Source organism: Ictalurus furcatus, chromosome 7 (assembly GCF_023375685.1).
Source record: "Ictalurus furcatus strain D&B chromosome 7, Billie_1.0, whole genome shotgun sequence".
Lineage (NCBI taxonomy): Eukaryota > Metazoa > Chordata > Actinopteri > Siluriformes > Ictaluridae > Ictalurus > Ictalurus furcatus.
The window spans coordinates 10,990,683-11,013,708 of NC_071261.1; the positions used below are offsets into that span (position 1 = coordinate 10,990,683).

At 39.3% G+C, this 23,026-nt stretch overlaps 1 protein-coding gene across 2 annotated transcripts; it reads right to left on the reverse strand.

Moving 5' to 3' along the window:
- Positions 1-2,524: 2,524 nt before the first annotated feature.
- On the reverse strand, positions 2,525-15,647 carry keap1a (kelch-like ECH-associated protein 1a). Of its 2 annotated transcripts, XM_053628334.1 has the most exons (7): positions 14,991-15,647; positions 11,180-11,742; positions 10,299-10,655; positions 9,523-10,199; positions 5,626-5,831; positions 4,457-4,633; positions 2,525-3,040 (listed from the first exon to the last, which is right to left on the reverse strand). In XM_053628334.1, the coding sequence occupies exons 2-7, from the start codon at positions 11,387-11,389 to the stop codon at positions 2,868-2,870; spliced, it is 1,800 nt and encodes a 599-aa protein (XP_053484309.1). In that variant the 5' UTR covers positions 11,390-11,742; positions 14,991-15,647; the 3' UTR covers positions 2,525-2,867. The 2 variants fall into 2 exon arrangements, with proteins under 2 accessions (XP_053484309.1, XP_053484311.1); XM_053628336.1 differs by lacking the exon at positions 14,991-15,647 and having other exon boundaries at positions 11,180-12,147.
- Positions 15,648-23,026: the final 7,379 nt, after the last annotated feature.

Sequence of the window (23,026 nt, forward strand, 5' to 3'; positions counted from 1 at the left end):
GACAAGTTGTCTTTGATGCTGGTTTCCTTTTCCAGCAGGACTTGGCCTGTTTCTACCCACAGTGCCAAAACTACTAGTAACTGGTTTGCTGACCATTGTATTACTGTGCTTGATTGGCCAGCCGACTCGCCTGACCTGAACCCCATAGAGAATCTATGAGAGACACCAGATCCAACAATACAGAGGAGCTGAAGGCCGCTATCAAAGCAACCTGGGCTTCCAGAACACCTCAGCAGTGCTACAGGCTGATTGCCTCCATGCCACGTCGCACTGATGCAGTAATTCCTGCAAAAGGATTAAAGCCCCGACCGAGTATTGCGTGCACAAATTAACATACTTTTCAGAAGGTCGACATTTCTGTATTATAAATTCTTTATTCGAATATTTTGAGATACTGGATTTTTGATTTCTGTGAGCTGTAAGCCGTAATCATCAAGATTAAAACAAAAAAAGGCTTGAAATATTTCACTTTATGTGTAATGAATCTAGAATATATGAAAGTTCCACCTTTTGAATTAAATTACAGAAAAAATTAATTTTTCTACGATAATCAAATTTTTTCAGCTGCACATGTACCATCAAACAAGGCAGTCTCTTTCTCAGGTTCAAGGTAACATGTAATTATGCATCAAGTTAGGAATAAAACACTGGGGGGGGAGTGGGGTCGAATGATCATCGACGGGGTAGTGTGATGAAGCTTAATGCGAAACTCTTAACAACACCCAGACCAACATATCCTGAAGTGCTTTAATCCTCTGACATAAGTTTGGTCCTGTTATTACTTACGAACAGTTCTTCCCTCACTAGCCTTTGTCCTGAAGACTTTTCTATGATGGAAAACTTGCCGACTGTTACAAAGCGCTGACACTGGAGACATTACATAAAAGTCTCCTCACAGAAGAACGTCACCATGTCCACAATAACAAGTCAGGATTGAGAATTCAACAGCACTCTGGTGTAAGGTTAGCTAGCTAACATTCCATGTCCATCTCTCCATGTTGTCAACTATATACAATCCTAACATACCTTCAGTAATATGTTCATAAAAGGGAGCATTGGAAGAAGGTGGCCTGGTCTCATGAATAACTTTTTCTTTTACATCATGTGGACGGCCTGGTGAAGAGATGGCACCAGGATGCACTATGGGAAGAAGGCAAGCCGGCAGAGGCAGTTGTTCTGTTGGGAAACCTCGGGTCCTGGCATTCATGTGGATGTTACGTTGACACATAGTACCTACCTAAACACTGTTGCAGTGTTTTACTGCAAGTACACCCAAGTACCAAGTACACCCCTTCATGGTAATGGTATTCCCTAATAGCAGTGGCCTCTTTCAGCAGGATAATGCTCCCTGCCACACTGCCTAAATTCTTCAGGAATGGTTTGACGAATATGACAAAGAGTTCAAGGTGTTGACTCGGCCTACAAACTCCCCAGATCTCAAACCCGATCGAGCATCTGTGGGATGTGCTGGACAAACAAGTCCAATCCACAGAGGTCCCATCTCACAACTTACAGGACTTAAAGGACTTGCTGCTAACGTCTTGATGCCAGATACCACAGCACACCTTCAGAGGTCTTGTGGAGTCCATTCCTTGATGTGTCAGAGCTGTTTTGGTGGCACAAGGGGGACCTACACAATATTAAGCAGGTGGTTTTAAAGTTATGGCTGATCGGTGTACATGTAACTGTGAAGCAGACTGCAATCCAAGCATGTAGCTGGAGCAGTTAAGGGTTTTACTCAAGGGCCAACAGTGGCTGTCTGACAGTCCTGGGATTTGAACTCACAATCATGATACTGGTTTCATTATGTTTTAAAATGGAGGACGTGCCTCTCGTAACGCGACACGTCTCGAGATCCCGGTAAATAAAATAAAAAAAATGCTCAAGTGTATAAAATATCTGTAATGAATAAATAAATAAATAATCAATTGAAATGTAATTAGTTAAAAAAAAAAACATTTGAAAATATTTTCTTTTAAAATTGATAAGAAAAAAGGAATATATTTTGTTAAATAATAAATTATTATAAAACACAATTGAAAAATGAATTAAAAAGAAAAAAAATACGTTATCTTTTTCTCAAGCCTGCCGCAGTCAAAACGCATCTCCTCAAATTACATTTATATCTCATTATGTCATGCATCAACCCTCCTCCATTTTATGCCGCTTAATCATGTTACTCAGCAGGCCTGCCTGTTCCTTCATCTCTTTTGATAATTCACGACTGTTAATGTTTGCTTGCCTGTTAATATTTTCCTGTGTGTTAATGTTTATGTTTCTATATTAGTTATATATCCGTTTGTACAAGTACCCTTAGGTGTGAGAATCCCTAAATAAAAAAAATTATTATTACTGGTTTAAAAAAAACAACAAAAGAACACACACAGACAGAAGAATTGGACACATCCCATAATATAAAGCATTCCCACTTTCTGTGGAAGTCAAATTGCTCCACCTAGTGGCTGTGCTTAAAACTACACCGTAAATCAGATGTATAAGTCGATTTGAAATAAAATGCATCAAGTCAGTGTGGGCACTCAATATATTGATCTAATAAAGAGGTTAAACTTTTTTGTTTTTTATATCCACAAATATACAGATCAAAACTTTTATTCACAGAGTAATCAAAGTTCATCAAGAAATGTCAGTAGTCCAGTGATTTGATTTGCTTTCTAAATAACACACACACACACACACACACACACACTTATACCGTGCCGGGGAAAAATGTGACTTGTGAAATACTGCCACAGCACAAGGGGTCAAAATCATTCCGACTGGGAAACCTGCCACGAATCTGCTCGACCTCAAGGGACAGGGTATGATTTCTGACGACGCTGCAAGGTTCAAAGTCTGAAGTATGTGCGTCATACAGATGTGGAGTCTTCCTCCTCGGGAAGGCAGCCCGGGCAGGGCTCCATGGTTACCCCCACTCCCATACCGCTTCGAGCCACCGGCATGTCCGTCACATACGTCCACTGGTTACTTGCTGGGCAGTAACTCTCCACGCTGGCCAAGAAACCAGTCTGGTTGAAACCACCTTGACAGAGGCGATACAAAACAGTGATTAAATTCCCAAAAGTAACCATTTTATTCAATGTTTATTCTTATCACAACATTGTTAAATTCTTCATTCCGATTGGTCAGAAGGTTACGATATAATTTCTGTAGTTTGTTTGTTTGTTTGTGTTTTAACGCCATGCCAGCTTCTATGGCTGTTTTAAAGGCGAGAAACATCTAAGGGACTCTATATAAGGTTTTTCAAATCCATTTTTCTTAAAAACTCTAAAACTGCATTAGGTTTGACTTCGTGAAAAATTTCTTCCAGAAGGTTCACTGAATTAAAAAAGGTTAATTTCAATAGTAATGACGTACACGGGGAATTGCATGGCTGATGCTCCGTTAAAAAGAAAGAAAGTGTTGATATGGTGATATTTTCAGTGAGGAGATGTTTATTTAGCACTTTTAGAAGGAGTCTCCATTGTCGTTGTAAGAGTAAAAAAAAAAAAAAAACAAAGACAAAAAAACTGTTACTTTAAATTTGAGAACTTTGACCAAAAAATATTTTAACATTGGCAGAAAAAATTATAGCAGGAATAAAACACTCCAGAATTTTTTTCCCTGTAACAGCACACCCTGAAATGTTTAATTCCTTACTCATAGATTTCCCAAGCAAGGTTGGACTGTAGCAATTAAGTCATTAACAGGTTAAGAGGTGCCATCAATGAACGCAATGTGTCAAGATCGTACTTGTGTGAGCAGTTCAAGGAAATCTCTGGTGTTATGGAAGAGAGGAGGAGTTGTTTTTTTGTTTTGTTTTGTTTTGTTTTTAAATGAACAGATACCTGAAGAAATAAAAAATAGCTCTTGGTAGTAGACTGGGATTGTAGATGCTACTGTATATGCATAAGGACAATTAATTAATGACAATGATTAAATTAATTAAGTTCAAATGACCTGCTAACTCAGTGCAGTGATTTATATATAGGAAATATAAAAAGTAAATGAATACCTAAGCCAAATACAAAAAAAAATTGTACTTATAGTGAATACTGCATTCACTATTACTTTTTTTTGTTAGTATTTGTTCGTCTCAGTGGGAACACTTGGCAAAGCCAAATGTGATTTCACGTTATCTAAAATGGTTCCGATGTCTAGATGCGGTGGATAGGCATTTGAGAGAAGAAAAGAATATATATTAACACGCAAAGTGCTAGTTTATTGCGTGTAAGTGCTGATTAACTTGTGAACGACTCCGCATTGTGTTCCCACAAATACGGAAATGGCCTTGTAATGAGAGCCCTGCCGCTTCAACGAGCAAATACAATCAAGACACAAAGCCTCCATTTTCTCAGTAAATAACCAACGGTGAAACAGAACGTCACTCTGTCAGTCACCATATAGCACGTATCAGGAAACCATTTATATCGTTAACTGTTAAGTGTTATACGCTCACCAAACACGAAGAGTTTGTTGTGGTACACTGTGACTCCATGGGCACTTCGACTGTGGACCATGGATGCCATGGGCTCCCAAACATCTCTGGCTACGTTATATCTCTCCATAGTGTTGAGTTGCCTTTGGCCATCATAACCACCCACTGCGTAGAGGTAAGAATCTATAGACACGACACCTGCATGGGACAGGAATCAAAAACCATTGGTTAAAAAAAAACTATCTTAGGTCAGTAAATTAACCATTAACCATTTTTTTACCAATACAAGACCAGTGATTTGGTTTTTCAGACATCCTTTGTTTTGTTTTTTTTGGAAACATGTAATTCCACCAATTTGGGAGAGAAACCATTATATTAATCAGATGGATTTGTTGCCTAACACACAGTGTAACCATAAAAACAGCCCTGCTGAATCAGTAGCAATAGACAGGTGCTGGCAAACATGGTAAAATATTCAGTTTATAAGCAAGTGATAGCAAACCATTTGCACCCACCGTCCACCGTTCTCAGTCATACAATTATTCAATCAGCCAATGCATACAATCATGTAGATACAAGTCAAGAGCTTCAGATAAATAAGAGTTCACAACAAACATCAGAAAAGGGAAAAAAATGTTCTCTGTGACTGTGACCATGGTGTGGTTATTGTGCCAGATGTGCTGGTTTGTGTATCTCAGGAACTGCTGATCCTCTAGGATTTTCACACAAAAAAACAAAAAAACATCTAGCGAGGGTCAGTTCGGAGGGTGGAAACACCTTGTTGACGAGTGAGGTCAACAGAGAATGGCCAGACTGGTTCATGTTGACAGGAAGGCTAAAACAACTCAAATAATCACTTTTTACAACCGTGGTGAGCAGAAAAGCATCTCAGAACGCACAACAATTTGAACCTTGAGGTGGATGGGCTACAACGGCAGAAGACCACATTGGTTTCCACTTCTGTCAGCCAAGAACTGGAAACTGAGACTACAGTGGACACCAGTTAGGCAGAAGTGGACATCTGTAGATTGGAAAAATGTCACCTAGCCTTTATCAGCTGTCCAGTTTCAGTATCTGCATTATTATCTCCATTAAATAGGTGAAAAGTATTTTGAATGGGATATTTGGGTTTGCAAAAACAATACAAAAGATGCTAGTGGGTCATTAGTAAAATGTTAGTTAATATTTACCTAAGCCACTTCGTGCAGTATTCATAGATGCTACATGGTGCCAAGTGTTGGTGTCTGGTTGGTAGCGTTCCACCGCTCTCCAACGGTTTTGGCCATCAAAGCCCCCCACCACATACAGAGCTCCCCCGCATGCTGCCACGCCAGCTCCCAGGCGTGCCACTGACATCGGTGCCACATATGTCCACCTGTTTGTCTCTGGATCGTACCTGTGAAAAAGACGTGAAATTTAGAACTCATTCATTCATCTTCGGTAACGGCTATATCCTGTTTGGTGGCTCTGGAACCTATACCAGGAACATGGAGGGGAATACACCCTGGAGTCCATCGCAGGGCACCATGCACATACACACACTTATTCACATCCAGGGGCAATTAAGCATAGCCAATCTACCATTTTTGGGAGGTGGATGGAAACCGAAGAACCCTGAAGAAATCCATACTGACAGTAACCTGAGCGCAGGACCCAACCAAGGATCCTGTGAGGCTGCAGTGCTACTGTGCAAGCCAGCATCAATTTCTTCTTTCTCTTTCGTTTTCATGTCTCTATCTCAAAAACACCAACTGTTGCTTTTAAAACCCCACAGACCAGCTGTGCACACTTTGAGCAGAGTGCTAACTTCCACTCCGAAGGCAGGACCAATTATCCTCTCACGAACTCGCACCTATGGTTGTGATGCGAACTTGTCATCTCATGACAATAGACCTATGTATTATACACTACGTATTTATTTATGAAAGAAAATGTCTTCTACATAATTGGATACGTAAAACCAATATCCTGGTATCGTAAAACTGTGTCCTGACCTGAAATACTTTCTCACAGAACTTGATACCCAACCCCAGGATTACTATAGCTTGCAGCTATGTTATGTGATCCACAGAAAAAATGGTCCAAGTCAAACAAACTCTTTTAACAACATGGAAGTACATGTTGGCTGCCACATCCTTACAGAAAGGCTTTCAGAGGCTTTGGATTGATCGGGTGCCAGTCAAGGGACAAAACTAAAAAAAGTGTTCAATCTTAGGTTGCTTTCACATATGCAGCATTTAGTCCACTGAACACCAAACACTTGTTTGATCAGTGTGTTTAATTTGGGCAGACCTGAGCAGCTGAGAGAGGTGGCCTTGAGAAGTGAAGGCCTATTTGACTCTAAATTGACACAAATGCAGGTACCAAACATGACATGTATTTCAGACATGTCAATCATGACAGCTGTTAAACCGATGCAGAAAAGCGCAAACAGAGGATATCGAGACCAAAGACATATTGCTGTATTTCAGACCAGTAAATAAAAAGAGTTTTACGAGTATGTTTTCAGCCTCACCCCTTACCACACACCCTTAAGCAGATGGGGGTTTTTTTTTGCTTTTTGGTTCATTCACAAGGTCTTGGTTCTGGTCCAAGTGAACTCTAGCGGGACTCGATTGCTGTGAGAAAGCGATTCGATCCCGCATCGACTCAACTGGAGGAAGTGGACCAAACCCGTATTACTGTGTATTATTGTGTAGGTAGATGCAAGCTGCTGACATGATCGGCAAGGTGGAACTTCGCCAAAGGACAGAGCTGCAGAAATGCCATGAGTGTATAATTATGCATGTATATGATTGCTTAGAGCCAGCTCTGTGTCTTCAGTGCTTGGGTGATTTTTGAGAGTTCTGCACAACACTTGGTAATGATTTTCTCACCAAAGAAGGAAAGAGTTTTCAGCCCAACATGTCCCTTAAACACATCAAACAAATCAATCCAAACAGCAAACAAACCAAAAGTTTGCTCTGATTCAGACTTGACGAACTGATCGATAGGCGTGAAAGCATCCTAAAACAAATGCAGCACAAAGCCGAACCAAACCAAGCGTGCGTCTGATTTGAACCGACTTACAGGTGATTGTACATGCTTCATTTATTTACAGTGTTAATGAGATTTGTTGATTGTTTCACCAATAAATTATATGCTATTTTCATAAAAAGCAATCATTTTTCGGAAAAACCTTCACTGCACACTCCATCACCCTTATCAGAGCAACACTGCATCAGTCAGTACGTTTACACTGACAACAATAATCCAATATTAACCGATTAAGACGATATTCTGATTAAGAAACTAGCATGTAAACAGCCATTTTTTATTACCTTAATCCGACTAAGGTCATACTCGAAGTAAACACGAATTAAGACGTGGAGTATTCTTGTTTTAGTCGCATTATCGACGTGTATTACAGACATGTAAACACCTTAATCACATTATTAACGTCATGTGGGAGTTTTCACCGCATTTTGCGATAGGACACAATTACACACGGCAGTGCTCAACCGTTTTACGGCAAACAAGAGAGCACGTCTGCGTCCGAAACAGCATACTTACCTACTATATAGTAGAAGAAATACATGTATCTCAGCTACTATTTAGTAGGCAAGTACGCGGTTTGGGACGCAGCCCACGGCTTTAAGCAGTCGTCTATTTGCACGTACAGCATGACAAATAATTAACTACACTTGCAGCGTTCGTAAAAATTAAAAATAAAAACACCCAAAACTGTACACGGTACCATAACAAAGACGCACTGTATGTTGATACGTGAAATTCTGGAGGGAACGTCGGACAGTGTGGCGCGGGGACGTAATGACGTGTGCTGTTAATCGAACTATGTTCTATAACATGTAAAAGGGGAACATGAAAACAATATTCTAAAAGCAAATCATGTAAACACCTTAATCAAAATATTGTCTTATTCAGAATAAGGTCAATAATTAGATTACTGCTGTCCATGTAAACGTAGTCACCGTTGGGTCAAACTGCACAGCGCACTAGAGATGTGGATTGTCATCCTTGGGTAAAGGGAAAAATAAAAAAATAAAAAAGCACACTCAAAAACATTAATGTTTTTTTTTTCCTTCCTGCATCACCCATAAAAACAGAATGAAGACTAGAGGCAGGAGAGCAGGTTGCTAAGAGTGACTAATATGAATGGTATTAGAACTGGCGCTGCTCCTCTAAAGCTTTCTATTAGCTGTGGTATGGGAGTTTGTTCATCTAAAGTAACTTCTCTGAATCAGAACAGACTTTGCCTGTTGTTAGGGGGAGCAAATGTCAAGTCGAAACATTTTAGATCACTTCACCGCTGTTCTTCTTTCACATGTGACACAATTCTGAATGGCACGGCTTTTTGTGAGAACATAGAAGGGATGTAACTCAATACAAATACGATATTTGGAATGAACAGATAATGTGATCGAAACAGACACAAATACAGATACGAATAGGAGGGACACTATTCTGGGTTTTTGTGTATCAGAACTGGGAACCCGTGGGACACAAAACTGTCACGCGGATGGAAGGGTTCTATGTTCATGCAAGCGTACGTGAGTGGTCAGACATGAATATTGCGGGACAAATGAAAAGCACATTCATTAACATGTGATGCCTTTAAAGCGTTCCTTAATTCATCCTTAGTAACCGCCTGGTCAGGTGTGCAGTGATTTGAATAAGTTTAAATCTGTGAAAAAACATGTTTGAAAAAGAGTTGCCAGACACGCTGAAGAAACTCATGCCGGTTTCCACCTCCCATTCATTCGCAAGTTGCTACTGGCCAATCACTTGTTTTCACATGACTTATTTACACCCCCTGTTCATTTTGGAAATGAAAAGTTTTAATAGTTTAATTACATTTTAGTAACACAACCAAACAATTTGTTGTCCAAACAGAAATCCTGAATAAAATAATATGAACGAATAAAAAACAAAAAATACTTCTGGTAATGCAAAATTTACAGAATAATGGGTGTGTTACAGAGATGACCCAGCAAATTTTCTACGGTCATAGCCCTAAATGAGCCAAAATGCTTTATGAAATCGTTAGCAATGATAACTGTGACACTACAAGCTTTCTGTACACTCACCTCTCCACTGTGTTGTGATGTGTGGAGCCATAGGATCCTCCAACAGCATAGATGCTCCCATCGAGTTCCCCAGTGCCCACTCTATTTCTGGCTGTGTTAAGTGAAGCTAGCTGGGTCCACTGATTGGTCATGGGGTTGTAGCAGGACAGTGTTGCAGAGTCTGCATTGCTCTGCAGCGAGAGGTTTCGACCCCCAATAGTGTAGAAGAGCCCAAACAGTACGGAGGCCCCCAAGCCACTGCAGGGTTGCTCCATGGGCGCCAGGGGCAGCCAGGTGTTGTTTCGTGGGTCAAAAGCCTCCATGTAGTCCAACGAGTGCTGCTTGTAACCCCCAGCCACGTAAATCAACTTAGTGCCTCGGTATGGAGTAGGGGGCAGGTACTTACGGAGGGTCATATCGTGGAATATCTTGGAGAGGAAATCTTTGCAGGCGTTGGCCTTGCTCAAGATAGGACATGACTGCAGCTGCCTCTTGAGGAACTTGGCCGGCAAGGCGTAGATATGGACGGCATTGAGCAGAGCATGGAAGTACTGGGAGCGAGCCTCCGCATCCCAGCGCACCCAGTCAATGCAGGCTTTGTAGACCTCGGTCTCGCACAGAACCTTCAGACTGTCCTGACTGATGAGCTCCAGCAGCTGGCAGTGTGTCAGGCTGAAGAACTCCTCTTCCTTGGTCACCTGGAACAAAGTGCACAGATCTTACTTGGCTTACCATAGATACCACAGAATTGTCAAAATCAGGACAACTTCTCATTGCAATGACGTAGAAAAATCTACCTCACTGAAGTGACTGTTGATGTACTCCCGACACTGCTGATGCAGCTCAACACAGCCGATCTCCTCTGCAAACCGGGCAATCCCAATGACGTTTGAGGGCTCTAGGTTCTTCATCAGGAAGTCACAGCATGCTTTTGCCACGTCCTCCATTTGGAAGCGCATCGCAGTCAGCAGGACGTGCAGCACACACTTTTCCCCTACGGTGATGCGGGAGGTATAGGCGTAGTCCACCAGCCTACTGATCACCTGAGGGCAAACATCCCTGAGAGTCACCTCTGAGGCCTGGCACTCCTTGAAGTTGCTGGTGAACATGGCTTTGAAGTATGGGCTGCAGGCTGCCAGTACCAGTTTGTGCACCTGGATAATATAGACACATGTCCGCGACGGGCATAAGAAGTTCGAGGTGACCAAATGTAAGATGGCCCAAAAATTCCCCATTTGGTGTCCACGAGCCTTCCTGATTCAAGACCCATGCAATGGTCAAGTGCTGTCTAACTACATAGTAAACTCAGGCGGTGGTAAAAGTGCTGATGTATGTGCACCATGCTAATCCTGCTAATAATGTACAAATGCTAGGAGCAACAGCTGGGATAGAAACCAGCTCATGAGATTTACTTCTCACTATAAGTGTTAGCATTTTTGGGTTATGTATAGTATATCATACAATGAATGATAAGTACAAGCAATTTGTTTTAGGAAATTAGATCATTTTGGGAATTAAAAAAAAAAAATTATATACTAAGCATATTACACAAACATTGCAGAACAAGTTCTGCTCTTTTGGAGAACCACTAACCTAAGCTAAACGGTGCTGACTCAGGCCGATCTCTTATCATGCTGACTCTCATCTTTCTTGTGGACTCACCCCTGAAAACTCTCACCTTGAAATCCACTATCGTCTCTTTGTACGTCACTCGAAGTACCATGTCACAGAGCAGTCCATGTTGACGCAACTCGTCCATGAGCTGAAGAGCTCTGGAAGGGTAACTCTCAATGGTGTAGTCCAGATAGCCATGGCCTTTCATCGAGGGCACCGCGATGGCTGAAAAATCCTCATCTTTGACGGGCCTCTTCTTCCTTGGACATATCATCCTCTAAGGCTGGGTTGTAATTTGGTTTCACAGGATATTGGGCAGGCAAAAGAGTCTAGATCCAACCACGAGTCATGAAGTAATACAGACACAACTGGGAGTCACTGGGAGATAGGAAGCCATGTTTTTTTTGTCTGACTCTAAATCCATCTTGACTGGGGTCTCTCTCAGAACAAATAGGCATTGTTTAATGATCCAGGCCAAATACTGAGAGAATATCACATAGATACCAACAAAAGAACCTCAAAAGAACTTGTCAGATATCCTAAATCCACACAAATCCTTCTCAACTGTGGTTCATTTTCTTCAAGCGTGACTCTGCGGTATGTCTCAGTGATCTCTGATTAGGTGCGCTGAAAAAGAAAGTTTCAAAAATGAGCAAGAACTTTACCAGTTTGCTATGTGTCTAAGTTAAATGTGGAGATGTGGTGAGACGCTACAGAGGAACTCTGAAGAACAGCAGAAAGATCTATGCATGCAAATAACCGTATATACGTCGCTGATTCATGTTTCATTTCCCCTTTTCCTTCTTAAATCTCAAACCTTTCAAAAAGTCACTCCCACAAAAACCAAAGCTTGCAATCCCCTGAAGACCATAACGGGTGCCTTTGCTGTCATGGTTGTGCGAAGATTTTTTTTTCTGTGCAGCTTTTTTTTTAATTACTTATCACTAAACTGTTTTGTTTGAACTGGGTTACATAACTTATTAGTTCTGAAGAGACTTTGCATCCCGTGTTATTGCTCAACCAAACATTCCAAGTGCAACATTTGCCTTGAAGCATGCTTATCATGAGACGAGGCCACTTGCCATTGGCTTCCTGTGAAAGTGCGACCTCGCTGTGTGCTTAAAAGTTAAAAAACAACATTGATACGTGGAGAATGGCACAGTGTCTGCCAGGTGGGGTTATTATTAACTACCTGGAGGTTACTGCAGTTGTTTCAGAACAGAAAGTATAAAGATATAATATAAAGATTATGGTGTCATACATTTTAAATGGCACAAAATTTTGAATTAATATTGGAAAAAGTCTACATTTTATTGAGGGTTTTGACCATCATTCAGACAAGTCTGGTCATTCACCAACAGGTTTGTATGCATCTAACACCTATCTATAAAGAAAAAAAATTATTGATATAAAACTCCAAAAGTTTGTGGACACCTCACCGTTACAGTCATATGTGCTTTTTGAACAACCCATTTCAAATTTAATTCACCCTTTACTCTTATAATAATCTAAACTCCTTCCTCCCCAGAAGGCTTTTCACTAGTTTTTGGAATGTGGCTGTGGGGATTTGCTCATTCGGCCACAAGAGCATTAGTGACGGCACTGATGTCTGGTGAGAAGACCTGGGATGGAAACCCAATTCATCCCAAAAGGTGTTCATTCGGGTTGAGGTCAGGCTCCAACCTTGGCAAACCATGTCTTCAAGGAACTTGATTTGTGCACAGGGGCATTGTCATGCTGGAACAAGTTTGGGCCTCTTAGTTCCTGTGAAGGGAAATTGTAATGCTACAGCATACAAAGATATTCTATACAATTGTGTGCTAACAAATTTGTGGCAACAGTATAGAGAAGAACAGCATATGGGCGTGACGGTCAGGTGTTCACAAATATTTGAAACAGGGACACTTTTATTGACCAGTAAACCTAGGTATCAAAAATACAGTAATAATTAGTAAAGTATAGTATAAGTACACATGAACTGCATTTACAATAAGTCTTAATACATTTGAGAATTATTCAATTGAAGCACAGTTTCTTCATGTATAAAAGAGAAGCTGTGAGTCACAATAAGACAATTTATCCTTTCTGTAATACTGGATGAATAATAAGTTATACATCCTTAATTAGCATGACAGAAAAAAAACAAAAAATGTCTTATAGCTAAGTACTTTTCCAAAGCCAGCAATAAGTGAGTAACCAAGTAACTATGCCGAAGTGTATCATCGCTGACTCAGAAAACATTTGCGAGTCTCTGCAAGAACCAAACAGTCATTATGGAATTAAGAGTGTACTGTTTATTTAGTTTTTTGAGAAAAGGTTTATACCCATATGGACTTCTGAAACATTCAGACAATGACAAATGACATAAGCAAGCATAATGAATTTCTGGTAACAGTAACTCGGAATAATGAGTCGCCGCATTATCAAGAATGATTTGATCATCCTCAGGGAAATGATGTATGACTCTTAAGAAATTACACTTGAAAAGAACCTCACGACATCACGTTAAGTTACCGTGGAAAGGATGAGTGATTTTTCGTTTAAATACATCCCCAAATATCATATCATGGTACATGAAGATGTTTCTAAAAAGCACGAAATGTATCATTAAGTCTTGTTAACATAACAGTGAACCTGTCTAAAACCAAGTTTATCAAAGAAATTAGCACGAAAAAAAAAACCTATATTGAACAGACTTTCACAATGTTAAAGATTCAGCAAATCAGCTACTTCCAATGTCCATTCGTGTTAACATTATTTTAAAACAAATAATGAAAGAAAGTTGTTAAAACAGTATTTTCAAAAAAGATATCATGACACCCACAATATCTCTGTAAAATGTATTGTATCATATTTTTATCATGATATCTACTATATCATATTGGCCTAACACAAACTTTGCAGGTGACGCATTAGTTCCCAGAAAATAAAATATAGTACCCCTCTTGGTACTATAAGGTAAATAGTTATTTTAAAAACAAACAACACTTTATTGGAAAGTCAGGAATAATTGTGTGGAACACTGCGACGAAAACGAAACTTTCTCTACAAAGAACGTATATTTCTTTAACTTTACTACCACTTATTTAAAGAAAGAGAAACATTCCTTTAATTCTGTTTAAACTAGTAGATTTCTATGACTAGTGGATTTATTCATTTATTAATTTCTTGTAAAATTATTACTATCTATCTATCGATTCTTCTACTCGTGTGCACTTGTGGGATCGTTGTCTTTTCTGATTTGTTGTTTTTAATGATTAATAATGCACTATGCATTATTTGACTGTTTTGCCATGCAATAACACACACACACACACAATTTAAAAATACTGAAATCTAGCAGACTGTAATCTCTTCGATAGATTTGTTTTATTACATCTATGCAACAAATCATAGTCACTGTAAGGGGAATAAAGCACTATTTTGGGATTAGGAAATAATGAAATAATCCTACTGCATAATATAAACACGTCAGACAGGATTAGTTGTTCAAACTACAGTCTAAACCAGGCCTTAGTTGGCAAAAACCTAGTGAGAAATCCACTGCAAGAGCATGCCAAGACAAACAAACATTCCAAAAAAAAAAAAAAAAAACCAATGTCACGTGCAAACTTTTTAAATGTTACATGTTAAGTCTTAAACACTGAACTTCATTGCACAAAATGCATTAATGCAAACAGTAACAAAAAGTGTTATGCATGCATTTATACTGCTTTATATGTGGTAGATTTTTTGCAATAATTTTTTTTTTTATGGAAACCCATTGATGAAGCTTTTGTGTGTTTTTTTTTGATTACTTCACCCAAGCTTCTTTCTGTTCTCTGTGAAACTGTCACTATGCAATTACAGAGTTCCTCAGCTCTTTAAAAACTCACCATAATCCAGAAAATATATCCAGAGTAATTCAAACCACAATGTTTCTGTAGCACAGAGGAGTGCAATAAAGTCCAATGAAGTACTCTTTTTAGTAAGCGCGCGTGACGGCCAATTCTTTTAATCCGATTCTGGCGTGCTAACTTCCGGAAGTGAGTCTACTTTTATACCGCAATATCTAGAAGTAAAAAAAAAAACATAATAAAAAAAAAGGTCAGCTGCCCAGCTGTTTAGTGCCGTGCCAGTAGTCTGATCCACATCAGCATGACTGTGCAACTCCGACTTCGGCCGAGTTCAGCTGCGTCAGCGCGCGCACAATCGCCTCACAGAAAGAAGAAAGAAAAAAAAACCCCGGAAGTGCAGCTTTTAACGTCAACATAACTGACATTTTATTGTATAATTTGCGGTTTCAGGTTTACGGAACTATTTTCCAGGTGGAACCTATGCTTAAACCCGAGTTCGACCTAATTCAGTTCATTTTAATCTTGTAAAAAAAACATATATAAAGCCTTCCGCATTACTTGGCGCCGCGTCCAGAATGACTCAGGAGTCCCTGCGTCAGCGCACTACATAGGGCGTGAAAACCACAGCGTTCTGCTCCTTACCTAGTGCAACACGCAGCCATTTTGGATTTTGCCCCTCCCCCCAAACAAGTTCGTTGAAACTGGGTGCGGTTTAAGTTCCCAGTTGATTGCTAAATAAAGACGAATTAATGTGTCATTTTTTTGTTGTTAAAGGAAGTGTAGCAGGCTAAACAAGACTGAGTTTAACACATGTGGACTTACAAAAAGGATTTACAGTTGCTGTGAATGTAGATTATGACATCAGATAGCTAATTAAAGAAAGTTGAAGCCTACATAGCTTGACAACAACAAAATGGCTGCTTCCCCAAACAAGTGAAAATAGTGCACCTGCATACCTCATTAGAGGTGGGATAAATATTTGAATATATTATTATTGGTTTGGGATGCACCCACAATAAAGCAAGGCCCCAAATTAAAACTGTTTTCCCACTGGACAGCGCAGTGCGGTACTGTATGGTACGGTACTCTTATTAAAGCGAAGATTGCATCAACGTCCATGTTACATTCTCCGACTGCCTGAAATAACAAGAAAATTCCACAAGGTCTCGTTCAAGTCACGTTCACAAAACATGCCATACGCACAAAATTAGTTTGACGTGTGGAGTTGGTTTAATGTGATTATTCCGATCGTATCTCTTTCATTATAGTCATGTCACTCATTTTAATTACTATAAAATGACCGGTAGAAACGAGACCAAGAAGAACTCTCCGAGACGCCATTACGTGGAACGTGTTGCATGTTAATCTTTATAATTAACATGCAATTTTTGGTTTCTCAGCTTTGGTTTCAGTGTTCATCGGCATGACAGTGCTGCTCTGTTTTCAGAGCAATTTTAAATGAATGGTTTCTTAGATTTCCCACAATGCTGTTTGACTGTTGACTGCAGTGGGACTTTTGTTGCATTCGACTGAGTAAAGGTCGTTCGTTCTCATTTATGACCTCTGGCTCAGAAATTACGTCCCTTCAACTCAACATAGTTTCCTACTCGGGGAGTCAGGATGGTCTCCTGAACTCTGAGTTCAGGAAGTGAAGAACCAACATGGCTGCTCACTGTGTCAGCAGTAAACACAGAATGGAAATCTACCAATCTATCTGACATTTTCAATCAGTATAAACAAATGAATTATTTTATCGCCATAGGTCTGTTACAGGATTAGTCAAGACACTGTTGGGTTTCTGTGTGTAGAGTATTGTGACTCTGTGTTAAGCAAATTACTCTGTGTACATACATTATACAAGTATTGGCTGTGGATCAATCAACATACAGTCATATTTGCTTGTTAAAGCTGTAATATTTACTGTACAGTTCTGTGTTTTAATATGAGCTTATAAACTGTGTTTCAGGGTTGTGCGTAATGGACAAGAGAGTCACTCTTTTTTAAAAAAAAAAAAAACTGTTGTTGTCTGAAAAAATATGGATTGTGGATTACTTGTTTACTGTCTGGTGAAAAGTTACAAGAATTCCAATTGTCCTATGACTGAAATGTATGAAATGATTGTCCTAAAAAGTCGTTTTGAATGTGTATGGATTACACCGCTGCATGCAGAAGACCATATATCACACCAAAGGATACCAGATGTAGAAACAATCTACAGAATGACTCGGTAATAAGACGCCTCTTAGCCTACAGGGACTAATAAAAGTAAATATACCACCCTTGGGAAAGCCCTTGTCTCCTTTCAGGGTGTAGTGTAGGTGTTTAGACTTGTCGGATTTTACAGTCCACACATTGAAACTGCAATGAGTCAGACTGCATTCACAGAAAGGGATGGGTTTATGGTAGGGCAGATTGTGTATATGATGACACATAGTGTATTCTAGAACAGCGACACATAATGGTATGCGGTTTATGATATTGAAACCCAAACCCTCATCTGTCAGATCTCCATCAGGTGGGAAATCAAATCAAAGTATAGAAAGTATTTAAAAAAACAAAAAAACAAACCCATGCATTCAGATAAGAGACACCATTATGACCTATCCAGTGGCGCTGAATTACATGGCAAACGTGAGAAAGACTCAAGACTCATTTTCACTGAATATCCTGTACATTTCTTGGAAGTACAGTATTCTTCCTCATTGGGGTTCCACCCAGCCCTTGGACCCTGGTGTGGTTTTGGCAAGGGTTGTTTTGTTGATTTCTGCCTTGTCACGGTCTCGAGGAACTTGAAGAGGATCATTGTTTTTTTTTTGCATTGGAATCCTGAGGCATCTGGGAAGGGCAGGTCTCAAAAACAAAACAAAAAGAATGCAGCGACAGAGAAACAGAGTGAACAGCCAGACAATGAATTAATTTAAGCATTTTTTTTCCCCGACGCACCCACGGACACTGCAAGGTGTGCCCAGACCTCATCATCTCATCATGTCATATACTGCAGTACTGTATTATGTAATTGATTAAATACAATCATGTATAGACAGCGTACTGTGCATAGCGTGCATGCTGCTTTGTCACGTTCAGTGGTATGCTGAAGTAATGAAAATGTGACATTGCACTATGACAATGCAAAAAAGATGTTGATGCCTCTGCAGTGTTTTCTTTTGGAGCTTATGTGACACAGTGTAACCTTTACCTTAGTCTCCATTTCCAAAGCATTCAATCATTTGCATGTTTATGGTTTACTGAGTTCCTAGAAGCTCTGAAATGTACAGTTTCATTCTCACTGCTAGCACTGATATAAATGGTTGTGCCATGCTGGGGGTAATTCCCTAAGCTCCTGCTGCCCTCTAACGGTGATGTGATGTTGTTTTTGTGACCTTGTTTCCTCAGAGGATTACAGCCATTATCAACCTTGAAAAAAAAATCTCTTGTCCAGTATACTGTACATTTAAACCCCAAATCATCTTGTTTAAATTTAGTTGTTGATGTAGAATTGAGCAACTTTTATCCAAAGCATCTTCCAAGTGACTGAGAAAACACTCCATGCGTAAAACCAAGTAGTTCAGGTTTCACAACTGTGGTTCTTACAAATTCACAACAAAATATCCGTAATATACTGTAGTAGTCATGTTTAATTGCGGGTGGATAAAATACTAAGTAATGATACTTCAGTGAAAGTATAGATAATTTGTCAAAAGCTTACTTAAGTGAAAAGTGAAAGTGAAAATCAAGTGAAAGTCAAAAAGTAAACATTTTCAGCTGGAAGAAGCCATTAAAAATGGGTCAGTTGTGCACATAAAGGGATGCAAGTGGTAAGGAACAATACTCAGACAGGTTGTAACATTCAAAAAATTGGTATTAAGGGGCTTAATGTGTGCCAAGAAAACATTGCCCACACCATCACCATTGGGGCAGCTGTGGCTCAGGTGGTAGAGCGGGTTGTCCACTAATCGTAGGGTTGGCGGTTCGATACATGGCCCACATGACTCCACATACCGAAGTGTCCTTGGGTTGAACTTGAACCCCAAGTTGCTCCCGATGGCAAGCTATGCTACCATTGGTATGTGAGTATGTGTGCATGGGTAAATGGGTGAATGAGAACCAGTGTAAAGCTGGCTTCGTAGAACCGCTAAGGTTAAAATAGCGCTATATAAGTGCAGACCATTTACCATCACACTACCACCACCAGCCTGAACTGTTGTATTAACCAGTAAGAAGTAAACGTTGTTAAACTGATGAAATGAAGTAGGTCACAGCAGAATTGGGATTGAAGATTGGATGCTTTCAACCAAAATGTAAATAAAATGTCAATTAAATGGGGGGGGGGGGGGGGGGGCTCATTTTATTGATGTATAACATGACATTGGCTGGATAAGATGAGAAGAGATCTTTGAGATTTGTAACAAGATTTGTAAAAAGTATGAGAATACTTAAGTAAGAGAATAATACTCATGTAAAAAATAGAATATAAGCCCCCCCCCCACACACACACACACACAAAAATTTCTTTAGTGTAGTAGCAAAGTACAATTACTTTAGAGTCAATTTTTCACCCTTGAATTACCCCATAATAAATAAATTACCCCATGCTATTTGAATTAAATACAATAAAATGTTCCTGGGTGTGATTGTACAGTATGTGTGCTGTGGACTGGTGTGGGTGTATTCCTGCTTCATTCCCAGTATTCCTGGGATAGGCCCCAGATCCACCGTGTGCTAAGACCAAGATAAAGCAGTACTGAAGATTAATGAGTAATTATTTGTAGTAAATAACATAGTCATAACATAGTCATAACATAGTACATTATGGCATGGTAGAAAATTATTGGCACCCTCAATACAGCCATCATCTCTAGCACAAATTTGGTATTCACGCTGCTGTTGCGTGGAAATGCAACAATAAATAAATCAATACACTTTAATAATGATCTAAGCTACCTGATTTTATAAATAACTGTTATGTTGTTTTTATTTATTAATAAATAACTAATGGATGGAATAAGTGACCATTTCCCATACGCATAAAAAAATTAATAAATATATTACATTCAATGATACTTTTATTTCATGTCTAGAAAAATAAATGACTTCAGACTGAAAAGGAGATTGTTAACATCAAATCAGCTGCTTCCAGTCAGGGTTTGTAATTGTTATTATTATTTCTTTTTGCCTATTGACATTTGGCATTATTCGTAGCCCTGCTTATTATTTTTTAAGGGTTGGATTCCACTCAAATGAGGAGTCCAACAGATTAACTATAATAACTAAATAATAAAATAGAATAAATTTGATTACGGTGTGTTATAGCCCCTGAATATGCTCCACAGATCCCTGTGGGAGAACCATATGTTCTAATTTAGCCCAAATTTTATTTGTTATTTGTTGTTGTTGTTGTTGTTGTTGTTGTAAAACTCATGGAAAAAAATAATACGGTTCACTTCATTTAAACAAAAACTGTAAATACTTAATATGTGCAATTGTGGTTACGGTTAAATGTCAGGGTAATTTATTTTTTAATAACAACATACATATACTCTTTCTATTCCCCCCCACTGTTTTACTGTCTGTTGTGTCTCCGTAGTACGCTGTATTTTTCAAACATTCTGCATCACATCTGCAACGAGAAGCAACAGGAAATGAGCGGCAACGAGGAACAGCTCGAGAGAAAATAAAGAGGAAGTTACCTTGGTGAATCCCCAGACAATATATCTACTGAATGAAAACTGTACAACTTTTTGAAGATTTCCTGTTTGAGCTGTTTGTTACACAATGACGCAACACAATGGAACTATAGGGAACCAAGAAAGAAAATTAATGCCTTGCTTAGAAGAATTATGTTACGGCAGTGTTGCAGTACAGCATGTTACGGAAATAGTAACACCATTCAAGTATACAATATATACAAATATGATAAAAATGCTTTTACAAATGGTGGAGTGTTCCTTTGAAATACCTGCAAATAAATGATAAAACACTTAGGGGTGCGCTGTTATAGGAAAATAAGTTACTGTTACCATCCTAAAGTTGTGTTTTCCTAAAACAGCGCATCCCGACATGTACTATTCTGCTTATACCACGGCCACAGACCATTTAATGTTAGTGGAACGTTCACGAAACAGGTTAGGTCTTACTATGCCTTAGATTAAGCAGCTAAAAACAGTCATTCCGTCAGCAGCCTATCTTTTTTACCCCTCTCTCTCTCTCAAAATTAAATGGGGGAAAACATACTGGCTGTGCTGAAACTGGAGACTCCTTCCATAAATGTCCTAAACATCTAAACTCCTCCTTGAAGAAAACTCCACCATATCATCAATTATACAGTAAGTCTTTATTTAATAACAAGATGTTAAAAAAATCTGTTTAGTATTAGTTTATTAGTAGATTATCTAGCTCATCTGCCATTTCAGTCCCTGTACACGAGTTATTACTATAGAAACGGGGACATATTACAAAGTATTTAAAATACATTGAGGTAAAAAAGTGTTACAAAAGAATCAACACCTTCTGACCAGTCAGATTTGAGAACTACGGTATAAAACGTAAAGACATGTTTTTACAAAACTTAATGTAACTTACCGTAATATAATATAACATGACGTAACATAACTATGTATTACAGTTTGAATAAACTACCAAAGGCAATCAAGCCCTTTTTAAACAGTATTCTAATAATATAAATACTCTGAATATTTGAGTAATGTTGCCTTCTTTGAAAACTGGCTGAAATACAGTGATATTATTATACAAGGAATTTTATTTTAGACTTGTCTAAAATAAAAAAAATTAAACCAACTTCCTGTCTATACATCTGCACAAAACCCACCAGCAGCCAGTACGTGATGGACGTGCATCTGTCACGCATTATGGCAGAGAATGCCAAAGCTGGCTTCTGAAACTGTGCAAAGGGAGCTCCTTTGCAAATCTCAATGTGACTTCATGCTTGTTGGCATCTCTTGGACACTCCTGTCCCTTATATATAACCCTGTAACTAATACCCTGTATCAAAATGTTATGGCGTGTAAATGGGGCACGGTTACACCCTGGAAAGCCTCGACTTTATTTCAAACAAACACTTTCTCCCAATCAATGGGGATTGCTCCACTGGGGTCGCTAACTGTCTTCTCGCATTAGAAGGAAAATGGCCTGATTTAGGATGAGCCCATGGATCACTGGACCCTCTCTGGTTAATTTAAAAGGCCCCGCTTGTGTTTATTGGAAATATAATGCTGGGTTGGGTTCGGATTAAGGCCCAGCCTGCGGTGGATGATCGTTGTTATCGTTCTGCCATATCGGCTTCATCTTGCACCAAGTGCTTCAAAACGGAGAAGCCAGACTTTCACACTCGAATCCAGGACTGCGCTTGGGATTTTGGAGAGAATCAAAAAACCCACCCTTCCCAGTCCCCCATTTCCCCGCCTGCCTCTGAAAACTTTACGGTGGGATAATGTGTTCCACATGCTAGTGTTCACCCACTAAATCACTGCATCCCAAATAGCCAATGCTTCCCCCCGGTCTCATTACGTTCATGTCGGCTATCTCAAAGACGGGCTTCTGGAGAATGGATGGGCTCATAGATTCTGACTTGTTTACAGCAAAAATGTTTTTTTTTTTTTTAAATAAATGAGCATTATTAAAAAGGCTCATACTTGGATGCAGTCGAGTTGGCGTATCTTAGGACCACGTAATTGGGTACACTGCTGGCCTTCCATTGGGTTCTGTAATGAGGTAGATCATCAGCCTTCTAATCAATTTCTGTAATTTCTTTGTAGAATAAGATTTACCATCTTATTCCCAGCTAGGTGTTTTTTTTTTCTTTATTGTTTTTTTCCTGGCAGGACACTTGGAAACAAATATTACAGATTCTTGTAGCATGCTATAGTGCAGAATGGACATTAATCATTTCACATTCAGAGGAAAGGGCAGAACTTTAAGAAAGGAAGAAAGGAAAAACCTATGTGTGGAGTCCCCCCCCTTTTCTGAGTCATGGTAGAAGGCTTTCCAAAATCTGTCAAGTCAGATAACGCAAGATTAGTGTTTTTTGGGGGTTGAACACTTACCTGACAGCGAGATCG